The sequence below is a fragment of the Dendrobates tinctorius genome, unplaced genomic scaffold (genome assembly GCF_039654945.1).
Source record: "Dendrobates tinctorius isolate UK_male_01 unplaced genomic scaffold, ASM3965494v1 ptg000311l, whole genome shotgun sequence".
Taxonomy (NCBI): domain Eukaryota; kingdom Metazoa; phylum Chordata; class Amphibia; order Anura; family Dendrobatidae; genus Dendrobates; species Dendrobates tinctorius.
In genome coordinates, this window is record NW_027361978.1 from 228,569 (window position 1) to 241,052 (window position 12,484).

General features: G+C 50.0%; 1 protein-coding gene across 1 annotated transcript in view; it reads left to right on the top strand.

The window, feature by feature from the left end:
* OBSCN (obscurin, cytoskeletal calmodulin and titin-interacting RhoGEF) overlaps nucleotides 1–12,484 on the top strand; it is a 636,219-nt gene that overhangs the window by 197,740 nt on the left and 425,995 nt on the right. The window contains exon 60 of the mRNA XM_073561015.1: nucleotides 5,307–5,579. Within this exon, the coding sequence (XP_073417116.1) occupies nucleotides 5,307–5,579 (273 nt within the window). The remainder of the gene's footprint in view (nucleotides 1–5,306; nucleotides 5,580–12,484) is intronic.

Below are 12,484 nucleotides of genomic sequence, written 5' to 3' on the forward strand. Positions count from 1 at the left end.
CTGAGAGGCACCCACATTTAAAACGGATCCTGAGTTGAAAGTCTTGCAGGGGCAGCAGCCAAGTCTCTCTTAAAGGGGCAGCCCAGGCACCATTTCAAACCACTATCTGTACTTCCTTCAGGAAATACACATCTAGTTTATCTTGTGGAAGTCCTTTCCCCCTCTTTCCTGGAGAGCTTGAAGACGATCCCCCTCTTCCTCGTGCACGATCCCCCTCTTCCTCGTGCACAGCCTCCTCTCCTGGTGCCTGTCCTGGGCACAGCTCAGACTCTATTGTCAATGGCGCCACAGACATATGGAAATTAGCGAATGCCCCGGAATGACGACTGACCTGTGGACCTGTGACGGTATTTTCCAGTATTCTGTCATTGGGACTCCAGCCTGAGTAGTCTCCAGGGCCTCTCCCTGTCTCCCTCCGTTCTCCAAAACGGCTCCGAAAAACCCCTGCCCTCACGAATCACACAGACCGCTTACCACCCATGGCGACCATCCATCTTCTGAAATTTGACCTGCATGCTCTTTGTGAGGTCATGTAGCCTTTGCGGCAGGTGTTCTGTCTGTAGCATTCACCTCTCCACAAAGGCATTATGATTAGTCCTGAACTCTTGACTGAACCCATGCCCCAGCTGCGGGTAATAATAGGTAACGTCTTCCACTCCTAATGATGTAAAATCATGGAATCCACCAGCAGGTTTCCGGCCCTAGCACTGGCCTGTCTCTTATCCTCTGTCAACCAGCCCGCGTCCTACCTTCAGGCCCTATCTGACTGGTGGAGCCACCTTGTTCCGGACTCCTGCCGCAAGCGCTTGCTTCTTCCACAGGAGAACCAGCTGTAGGTCCCCAGCGCTTCCGTCTACCGCTTGGGGTGAACGATAGCACTTTTTTTTTTTCAGCCGTTCGCCACACCGCTCTTTGTCCAACTTCCAAGCCGCATTTGGCGCCACTTCTTCCACCTCTTGGTGCCCATTATGCTCTATATTTCTCTAGGTGGTGTTTTCTCTGACTCACCATCCCGTTTTTCTGGCTCCTCCATCCATTTCCTCGAGTCACACATTTCTGGGCAGGCCTTTTCCTTCCACTTTGTTTAGTGGCAGCGGAAACTCCTCGCTGTAGGCTGGCACTTCTAGTTCCAGTACTCCCTCTGAAGGGCTGGATGCTGCTTCGCGCCCTTTTACTCTTCCTACACCCACAATGGACGGGACCTTCTTGTTCTGCGCCACGAACTACCCTTACAAAGTTCATGCTCAGTACCATCTTAGACCACGTAATGATTACCAACCTCTGTGTAACTCGAGTCTTGCCCCCATCACTTTGCTCTTCTAGCTGTGAGACTTGAACCTGCCCACTACGCCAAGTGAATTTTCAGTCCATGTCTTATTCTACAGCATTGACACCTTGTTGTTATACTACGGTCATTGTGATACATTGTATCTGAGCCTTTGTATCCACGTGAAATAGTGGCTGCTTTATATGTCCTGTCATTTAGGCTGTGTGCCCACGTTGCGTTTTTCAAGCATTTCCACAGTGTTTTTCCCACAGCGGAAACGCTTAAAAAATCCTTAAACGCATTCCCATGCAATCCTATGTGATTCCGCAGTTGCTGTGCCTATGCTGTGGATTTTTCCGCTGTGGAATCACATAGCGGTAAAATCCCGCTGCCATAGGATTGCATTGAAACGCTCACTTCACTCATGTGACTATGCCCACCATGTGTGAAGTGAGCGCTTCATGTGCGGTTTGTACCCAGGGTCTGGAGGAGACTGTCCTCCAGGCCCTGGGTACCATATTCCTGTAAAAAATAGAATTAACAAAAAATAGGGATATACTTACCCTCTGTCGGCCCCCAGAGTCCTCCCGGCCATCATTGGCGCTGGCGGCAACTTCCATTCCCAGGGATGCATTGCGCGAATGACCTCTGACGTAGCGGACTTCAGGGGCCGACAGAGGGTAAGTATATCCCTATTTTTTTTTTTATTTTTTATTTTTACATATTATCTTTTACTATTGAAGCTGTAGGATATAGAATGGAGCTCTAAGGTGGGCTTGTAGGATGGAGGTGTTTTACAGGGCTGTAGGAAGGGGCTTGTAAGATATGGCTTGTAGGATATGGCTTGTAGGATGGGGATGTAGGGTGGGGCTGAAGGATGGGCCTGTAAGATGGGGCTGTAGGATGAGGGTGCATAATGGGGCTGTAGGATGAGGGTGTAGAATGGGGCTGTAGGATGAGGGTGTATGATGGGGCTGTAGGATGAGGGTGTATGATGGGGCTGTGGGATGAGGGTGTAGGATGGGCTGTAGGATGAGGGTGTAGAATGGGGCTGTGGGATGAGGGTGTAGGATGGGGCTGTAGGATAAGGGTGTAGGATGGAGCTATAGGATGAGGGTGTATAATGGGGCTGTAGGATAAGGGTGTAGAAAGGGGCTGTAGGATAAGGGTGTATAATGGGGCTGTAGGATGGGGGTGTAGAAAGGGGCTGTAGGATGAGGGTGTAGGATGAGGGTGTAGGATGGGGCTATAGGATGAGGGTGTATAATGGGGCTGTAGGATGAGGGTGTAGGATGGAGTTGTAGAATGAGGGTGTATGATGGGGCTATAGGATGAGGGTGTATAATGGGGCTGTGAATGAGGGTGTAGGATGGTGGTGTAGGATGACGGTGTAGGATTGGGCTGTAGGATGAGGGTGTAGAATGAGGCTGTGGGATGAGGGTGTAGAATGGGGCTGTGGGATGAGGGTGTATGATGGGGCTATAGGATGAGGGTGTAGAATGGGGCTGTGGGATGAGGGTGTAGGATGAAGGTGTAGGATGGGGCTGTAGGATGGGGCTGTAGGATGAGGGTGTATAATCGGGCTGTGGGATGAGGGTGTAGCATTGGGCTGTGGGATGAGGGTGTAGGATGGGGCTGTAGGATGAGGGTGTAGGATGGGGCTGTGGGATGAGGGTGTAGGATGGGGCTGTGGGATGAGGGTGTAGGATGGGGCTGTGGGATGAGGGTGTAGGATGGAGCTGTAGAATAAGGGTGTAGGATGGAGCTGTAGGATAAGGGTGTAGGATGGGGCTATAGGATGAGGGTGTATGATGGGGGTGTAGGATGAGGGTGTAGGATTGGGCTGTAGGATGAGGGTGTAGAATGGGGCTGTGGGATGAGGGTGTAGAATGGAGCTGTTGGATGAGGGTGTATGATGGGGCTATAGGATGAGGGTGTAGAATGGGGCTGTGGGATGAGGGTGTAGGATGGGGCTGTAGGATGAGGGTGTATAATCCGGCTGTAGGATGAGGGTGTAGGATGGGGCTGTAGGATGAGGGTGTAGGATGAGGGTGTAGGATGAGGGTGTAGGATAAGGGTGTAGGATAAGGGTGTAGGATGAGGGTGTAGGATGAGGGTGTAGAATGGGACTGTGGGATGAGGGTGTAGGATGGGGCTGTAGGATAAGGGTGTAGGATGGGGCTATAGGATGAGGGTGTATAATGGGGCTGTAGGATAAGGGTGTAGAAAGGGGCTGTAGGATAAGGGTGTATAATGGGGCTGTAGGATGGGGGTGTAGGATGAGGGTGTAGGATGGGGCTATAGGATGAGGGTGTATAATGGGGCTGTAGGATGAGGGTGTAGGATGGGGGTGTAGGATGGGGCTGTAGGATGAGGGTGTAGGATGGAGCTGTAGAATGAGGGTGTAGGATAAGGGTGTAGGATGGGGCTATAGGATGAGGGTGTATAATGGGGCTGTAGGATGAGTGTGTAGGATGGGGGTGTAGAAAGGGGCTGTAGGATGAGGGTGTAGGATGAGGGTGTAGGATGGGGCTATAGGATGAGGGTGTATAATGGGGCTGTAGGATGAGGGTGTAGGATGGGGGTGTAGAAAGGGGCTGTAGGATGAGGGTGTAGGATGGGGCTATAGGATGAGGGTGTATAATGGGGCTGTAGGATGAGGGTGTAGGATGGCGCTGTGGGATCAGGGTGTAGGATGGAGCTGTGGGATGAGGGTGTAGGATGGAGCTGTAGAATGAGGGTGTAGGATGGGGCTATAGGATGACGGTGTATAATGGGGCTGTGAATGAGGGTGTAGGATGGGGCTGTAGGATGACGGTGTAGGATTGGGCTGTAGGATGAGGGTGTAGAATGAGGCTGTGGGATGAGGGTGTAGAATGGGGCTGTGGGATGAGGGTGTATGATGGGGCTATAGGATGAGGGTGTAGAATGGGGCTGTGGGATGAGGGTGTAGGATGAAGGTGTAGGATGGGGCTGTGGGATAAAGGTGTAGGATGGGGCTGTAGGATGGGGCTGTAGGATGGGGCTGTAGGATGAGGGTGTATAATCGGGCTGTAGGATGAGGGTGTAGCATTGGGCTGTGGGATGAGGGTGTAGGAGGGGGCTGTAGGATGAGGGTGTAGGATGGGGCTGTGGGATGAGGGTGTAGGTTGGAGCTGTGGGATGAGGGTGTAGGATAGAGCTGTAGAATGAGGGTGTAGGATGGAGCTGTAGGATAAGGGTGTAGGATGGGGCTATAGGATGAGGGTGTATAATGGGGCTGTGAATGAGGGTGTAGGATGGGGGGTGTAGGATGAGGGTGTAGGATTGGGCTGTAGGATGAGGGTGTAGAATGGGGCTTTGGGATGAGGGTGTAGAATGGGGCTTTTGGATGAGGGTGTAGTGTATGATGGGGCTATAGGATGAGGGTGTAGAATGGGGCTGTGGGATGAGGGTGTAGGATGGGGCTGTAGGATGAGGGTGTATAATCGGGCTGTAGGATGAGGGTGTAGAATGGGGCTGTAGGATGAGGGTGTAGGATGGGGCTGTAGGATGAGGGTGTAGGATGGGGCTGTAGGATAAGGGTGTAGATAGGGGCTGTAGAATGAGGGTGTAGGATGGGGCTGTAGGATGAGGGTGTAGGATGGGGCTGTGGGATGAGGGTGTAGGATGAGGGTGTAGGATGGGGCTATAGGATGAGGGTGTAGGATGGGGCTGTAGGATGAGGGTGTAGAAAGGGGCTGTAGGATAAGGGTGTAGAAAGGGGCTGTAGGATGAGGGTGTAGGATGGGCTGTAGGATGAGGGTGCAGAATGGGGGTGTAGGATGGGGCTGTAGGATGAGGGTGTAGGATGGAGCTGTAAGATGGGGGCGAGTCTGTAGTTATTTGTCCGATCAGTTATGAATGTTTCTATAGTAGTCTATCTGTTGACAACCTCTCAGTCCTTTGTCTTCTCTGCTGATTCTGGTAGGACTTGGCTATAACCATCTTGTTCTTCCTTCTGTCTACATTTGATGATACTGTCTCTTTTGTCTTCTTTTGGTCCGGTGGACCCTCACAGAGAGTAGCATAGAAATAGTGATGGGTCTAAAGAACACAGATGTCTTTGCGGGGGAGACAGCCACGTTTTCCTGTGAGCTTTCCGGCCCGGATGTGCGGAATGTGCAGTGGTGGCTCGACGGTTCTCCACTGCAGAACAGCCCCGTGATCGAGATCTCAGTGCACAGAGGCAGAGTCCACAACCTAACCCTAAAAAACCTGGGGACCAATGACTCTGGCGTTGTCTCCTTTAAAGCCGGCTCCCTCGTATCTACTGCTAAACTTTTAATCAAAGGTATTTAAAAAGGACTAACAAGACTGAGTGGCTTGCTTGTCTCTAGTGTTCTCCCTCGCTGGACTTCAGGGACTCCCAAACCATTATAGAGCTTCAGCCTTGGGAGGAACTGGCCACAGTCATGCTGACCCTTGCCATTATTAGAGATAAAGGCCAGGGTCTTTCTGCACAGTGTATGGACCCCTGTGAGCCCTCAGGTCCCTGTTGCCACTAAGCTTTGTGTGATGCAACAACTTTTTATCTCCAGATCATGTCAAACCATTGGTGCATTGCTATACACCAGTCATGGGCACCATTACTGCAGTCCTTACAATCTGGTAGACTGCGGTGGGCACTATTATTGTTGAGGTGACAGAGGGGCATCCTCATGATGTAGATTCTGGCGATGGTGAACACTGGAATCTAATGGAGTAGAACATCCGCCACTAATCCGCCATCTTCTGCTTTCTCACCATAAAGCACCATAAAGAGGATTGGTCACCGCTTTTGGACGTCTGCGCGACCTCCACTTGCCAGTTGCCACTTATAGTTGAGCAGGGCAGATATCCAGACATGCTGAGGTCCATCTCCAAAACATACAAAAGCATGTTCGCATTACAGGTTAAAAAATCCTAAAATTAAACTGCAATTTTTTTAATTGAAAAGTTATTTTTTAAACTGTTGTCATAGGATTCACCCCACAGATTGTAGGAATCATCATGGGAAGGCACGCACATCGTAGTTTTGTCCTGAATACAAAGAGTATTGTCAGAAAATAATTTTCTGGAATTGTTTATCTTTTTAGAAAACACCTTGAAATATAAAAAAACATAGATCAAAAAAATTTTGATACTTTTTTTTAAACTTGTTATATCACTGACTTGCAATAAATGTTTTTGGCATTTTTTTTTAAGGAAATTGAATATTAAAACGAAAATAAAAGGTCCTTTGCAAGTGAAGAATTTATTATCCATCATCCTGGATCTAATGTAGCCATCTGATTTTTGCACCTTGTGGGTCCGTCAGAGGACATCAATGATATTGAAGCAGAAATTTGTCATTGTTTTCTAAAGTTATTTTCATTGTAATGAAGCACTTTTTTAATTTTTCCAAATATACGAAAATATCTTCCAAGAGAATTGGATGTAGACAAAGGGAAAGATTTTCTAGACCATTGAGTCACTGAATTAAAGAACAGTTCTGTTTTGCTCCATTCCTCTCCACATCTTTTGTGTGATATGTATTCCTCCATCCCATCCTGTTTTTGGTTGAAGTCTTCCAGGTATCTATTGTCTCGATCTTGTTGTTGGTCATCTTCTGCCTGTCTTGTATTTTGAGTCTTCTGGTTATGTATAATCTCTGAGGTCATCTCCATCTTGTTGGTTTTCCTTACTCTGTCCTGTGTATTAGGTCTTCCTGGCTTGCTATTAGTCATCCTCACCCAGTGATCATCTCCATCTTGTTGTTAGTCATCCTAATCCTGTCTCTTCTTTTGGTCTTCCTGTTGTATATGATCCCTATGATCATCTATATCTAGTTAGTCATCTGACTCCTATCTAGTGTTTTGGTCTTCCTGATATCTATGATCCTGTGGTCATCTCCATCTTGTTGTTAGTCATCCTCCCCGTCTTGTGTTTTGGTCTTCCTGGTATCTATGATCCTGTGGTCATCTCCATCTTATTGTTAGTCATCCTCCTCCTGTCTTGTGTTTTGGTCTTTCTTATATCTATGATCCTGTGGTCATGTCCATCTTGTTGTTGGTCATTCTCCTCCTGTCTTGTGTTTTGGTTTTCCTGATATCTATGATCCTGTGGTCATCTCCATCTTGTTGTTGGTTATTTTCCTCCTGTCTTGTGTTTTGGTCTTCCTGGTATCTATGATCCTGTGGTCATCTCCATCTTGTTGTTGGTTATTTTCCTCCTGTCTTGTGTTTTGGTTTTCCTGATATCTATCATCCTGTGGTCATCTCCATCTTGTCATCCTCCTCCTGTCTTGTGATTTGGTCTTCCTGGTATCTATGATCCTGTGGTTATTTCCATCTTGTTGTTGGTCTTTCTCCTCCTGTCTTGTGTTTTGGTCTTCCTGATATCTATGATCCTGTGGTCATCTCCATCTTGTTGTTGGTCATTCTCCTCCTGTCTTGTGTTTTGGTCTTCCTGATATCTATGATCCTGTGGTCATCTCCATCTTGTTGTTGGTCTTTCTCCTCCTGTCTTGTGTTTTGGTCTTCCTGATATCTATGATCCTTTGGTCATTTCCATCTTGTTGTTGGTCATTCTCCTCCTGTCTTGTGTTTTGGTCTTCCTGATATCTATGATCCTTTGGTCATTTCCATCTTGTTGTTGGTCATTCTCCTCCTGTCTTGTGTTTTGGTCTTCCTGATATCTATGATCCTGTGGTCATCTCCATCTTGTTGTTGGTCATTTTCCTCCTGTCTTGTGTTTTGGTCGTCCTGGTACCTATGATCCTTTGGTCATTTCCATCTTGTTTTTGGTCATTCTCCTCCTTTCTTGTGTTTTGGTCTTCCTGGTATCTATGATCCTGTGGTTATTTCCATCTTCCTATTGTTTATTCTTCTCCTTTCTTTTGGTTTTGGTCTTCCTGATGTATGGGATCTCTGCAATCATCCTGATCATTGTCCTTGTCCTTTTTTCCTACATTTCTTTCTCCGTTGAGCTGGGTCTTCTAATGTCTAGAATTGTTTTAGTCTAGTGACTTGCGTTTCGCGCTGCCTCTGTTTGTATGGATTGAACAAGGTTCATATATTTTCAATTTATTTTAGGTTTTCCGTGCCTAAAATGAAAATAAGAAAACTTGAGTTTTGAAATAGGAAGGTTCTGAGCTGCACTTCCACTTGCCTTTTACCAAAAGTCCAGGTTTATGGGAAGAAAGACCTTGTTGCTTCATACTAGCTTTCCTTCTCGTCACCTTAAAATTATGATTTTCTAGGTGCTTTAGAGAGTGCTCAGGATTCAGATGTGGTGAGAATAGCCCCAAGGCACGAAAACTAATTCCTTGGATCACTGACCCCATGGGGCATTCTCACGGCGTGTGCTGTATAATTGCTTGTACTGACAACATATGAAGAGCGTACCGGACCTCCAACAGATGTCTAACCCTGAGGATGTGTACCGATCTATTATTTATTCATCTTTATTTACTTATATAGCGCCATCGTATTGTGCAGCGCTGTACAGACATCGTCACTCTCCTCGCTGGGGCTCACATTCGAAATTCCCTATCAGTAAGTCTTTGCAGGGTGGGAGGAAACCCTCGCAAACACGGGGTGAACATGCAACCCCAGGACCCCAGTGCTGCAGCCCGGTGGTGGCTTGGTGCTGCACACCGATCCTCACATCTGATATTTATCCAGAGCTGAACTCACAAATCTACTGGAAACAAACAGCAGTTTTGCTCCAGTAATTAGTCAGATGATTTAACAGCTGCGCTCTGAATATGTAACTTGTTCCCTCACTCCCAGAAGCCATTGCTCTCTGGTAACAGGAAACCAGGAGGATGATGAGTGCTGCTCCGGACATAACAGGGGTAAAAGCCATAATGGCACTTGCATAGTTGGATACATTTAGACTTAACATTTCCTGCACACTTTGAGAAGATTGCACAAGTAGTCATTCCACGGGGAAAACACGTAACACAAATGTGTGTAAAAAAAAAACCTCACCATGTGGTACATTTCAGAGTCATCTGGTTCTACCATCCGGTGCACTCCAGTGTGGTCATAGCAGGTATGTGGGATGCAGTGACGAGACGCGAGACGGATTGAACTTTAGGTAGTAACTTTTATAGATTCATGCCGGTAAGGCTATCCTAAGCAACCAAACAAAATAACAGGAATTGTCCTCGCAGGGACCCAATACAAGCAAACACTGGTTATGAGAACACGACTACTCCGGCAAAGGCTGGTAAATATTGGGCCGCGCTATGGCTGACTACAGGTCCTTAGTTATATTGTGTCACTTATACGTCTGGACGTCCAGCGGCGTCCTGGATGATAGTGCTTTGGCATCGCAGCTACTGGGCCCAGCGGCTGAGGATCTGGCGTAGTCTTCGGGTGTTCCGACGCCCAGGCGAAGCAGGGGCACAACAGGCCCTAGAAGAGTTCTTTGACGGAGTGTCTCCCAGCAGAGGCAGCGGAATACCGCCTGGGAGTGGGAGTGTCGAGGCCGCAGCCCCCGAACAGGGGCGGGCAGCGGCGGTGCTGAGTGGCGGTTGGTAGTCCACCGGCGCAGCCAGCGGCTGCACTAGGGAACCCGCGGCGGGAGACGGCCCAGCCCTTGCCACGGACTGGAGCAGGGCAGTAGCGGCTGTGGGCGGCAATGGACAAGCCGCGGTCGAGAGTGGAGCGGTAGCGGCTGCTGGCAGCGGGCAGGCCTCAGCCGCGAGCTGGAGTGAGGCGGCAACGGCCGTGGGTGGCTGCGGGCAGGCCGCAGTCGCGGGCTGGAGTGAAGCGGCAATGGCCGCGGGTGGCTGCAGGCAGGCCGCAGCCGCGAGCTGGAGTGAGGCGGCAACGGCAGCGGGCTGGAGTGAAGCGGCGGTCTTCTGTCGGTCGGCTCGGCGCCGTCTCCCTGCAGTCCACCATGAGTCTCCCTCCTGTCGCTGTCTTCCTCTCTGGTTACTGCTCGTGGTTCTGGCTCCCTGGCGCTTCCACGGTCTCCTGCTCCTTCTCTCCCATTCTGCTGACTCACTCTGACTGGTGTCCTCCGCCCCTTTTATATAGGCTCCTCCCCCAACAGTCCTGTCAGTCTCAGCAGTCCAATCTCCTAACTCTGCTCCCTGGAAACAGACCCCCTTAGGAACCTTCCTCCTACACTCCCCCATCCTGTATGCTTGCCAGTCCTCGGGCGAGGGCCTTAGTAGGCTCGGGTTGGTCTTTGGTGACGAAAGTTCTCTTTGCCATACGAACTGGTCCTGTTCGTAACGTTCGGGGGGTTTGCCAGCTGTTGACCGCTCGGAGCGTCTTAGTTCGACTGTGGTGGAGCTTTCTGGGGTGGTAGAAGGTGGTGGGCTGGTCGATTCTGGTGGGCTGACTGGGCCTACGGGGATGTCATTTCTTGGAAGGCCCACGGGTACTGCTGGGAAGTCTTCGTCATTCAGGTCCCAGACCGTTGGCAGTGGTTCGGGGACCTGAGGAGTAGGCTCAGGTCGCATGGGGTCGGTGGATGTACAGGGCCGCAACATATTACGGTGCACAGTGCGAGTGGGAAGTGCCCCATCTTTTTCAGGTTGTATCTCGTACTCAGGCCGGCCGGAGATATTCGGCGCAATACTCGGTAAGGACTTTCTTCCCACCGAGGTTCTAACTTGTTCTGGGGGCGCTGGTCTAGTACGAGTACTCGATCCCCAGTCTGGAGGTCGGTGGGCGGAGGCAGAGTTCCTCTTGGGTGTTCTAGGTCCTGGAGTTTTGTATGGATGATTCAGTGGAGGGTTTGTAGCCGGTGTCGGTGGTTTCGGACCCATGATGACACCCCGTTCTAGGGTTGGGGTTCCTCCAGGTTCAATTCTACCTCTGTGATCCCTTTGCCTTCTCGCCCAAATAGCAGTGAGTAGGGGGTATAGCCGGTAACCCGGTGCACCCAGTTGTTATAGACCCACACTAGTTCAGGGACATACTCAGGCCAGCGAGCCTTCCGGTCACTCTCCAGGGTACGCGACATTTGAATTAGTGTCCGATTGAATCGTTCGCTGGCCACGTTTCCCTGCGGGTGGTATGACGTGGTCCGGGATTTATTGATACCATAGAAACGATGTAACTCCTCCATGACTTTCCCCAGGAAGCACGCTCCCTGGTCTGAATGTATCCGTTAAGGGCAGCCGTACACTTGGATAAAGTTTTTACAGATTGCATAGGCGGCCGACTTGGCAGATTGATCCCGGGTGAGGCTTACCACGGCAAATTTGGTGAAATGATCCACCATAACGAGACAATGTTCATACCCTTGGTATGTGGGGCCAATGGTCAAATAGTCCACCGTCAAGAGCTCGAGGGGTTCTGATGTCACTATCATTTACACCGGGGCCCGTTGTGCGGGTGGTTTAGCTAGCTTGCATAGGCGACAGGTCCGGCAAGTTTCGTCCACAGCAGCGTGCAAGCGTGGATGGTAAACTATCTGCTGCAACCATTGCAAGGTCTTTTGAGCTCCGAAGTGAGCCCCCTTTTCATGGGCTTCCCGAGCCAGTTCACTGAGTTGAGCTCCGGGCACGACTACCTGCCAAGTTGTTGCAGACGTCGCCCGTGATACGGCCTTGCGATACAATAGTCCTTTTTTCATGACTAGTTTCTCCCATTGGCGTAGCTTCAGCAACATATCCTGAGTCAAGGTCTGTCTCTGAGAGTCGGTGGGTAGTCTGCCGGTGGTTACCCATCGTCGTAGGAGCCCTTCATCTTACTGCTGCTGTTGGATCCATCTGTCACGTGATTGTTCCAGCATACCCCTGGGGGGTCCGAGATGGGATTCTTCCTGTGTGGCAGCCATGAGCACGGCGGCGGTGAGGGCGAACGGCGTCTCTTCCCCTTCCAATTCGTCGTCTCGACTTTTCCCTGGGGTTGTATTACTGACTGATCCTGGAGAGGGCGTCAGCGTGTACATTTTCTGCTCCTCTTTTATAGATGATCTTATAGTTGAACTTGGCCATCCGGGCCACCCATCGCTGCTCCAGAGCCCCTAGTTTAGCATTTTCCAAATGGGCCAGCGGGTTGTTGTCGGTTTGCACCACCACTTCGGAGCCCGCCAGGTCCTCTGCGAACCGGTCCGTCATGGCCCACACTACCGCGAGGAGCTCGAGCTTAGTGGAGCTATAATTGTCAGGGTTGCGCTCAGAGTCATGAAGTGATCGCCTACCATAAGTGATCACTCTCTCCCAGCCGTCTTGAACTTGTGACAATACAGCCCCTAGCCCGTGGAGGC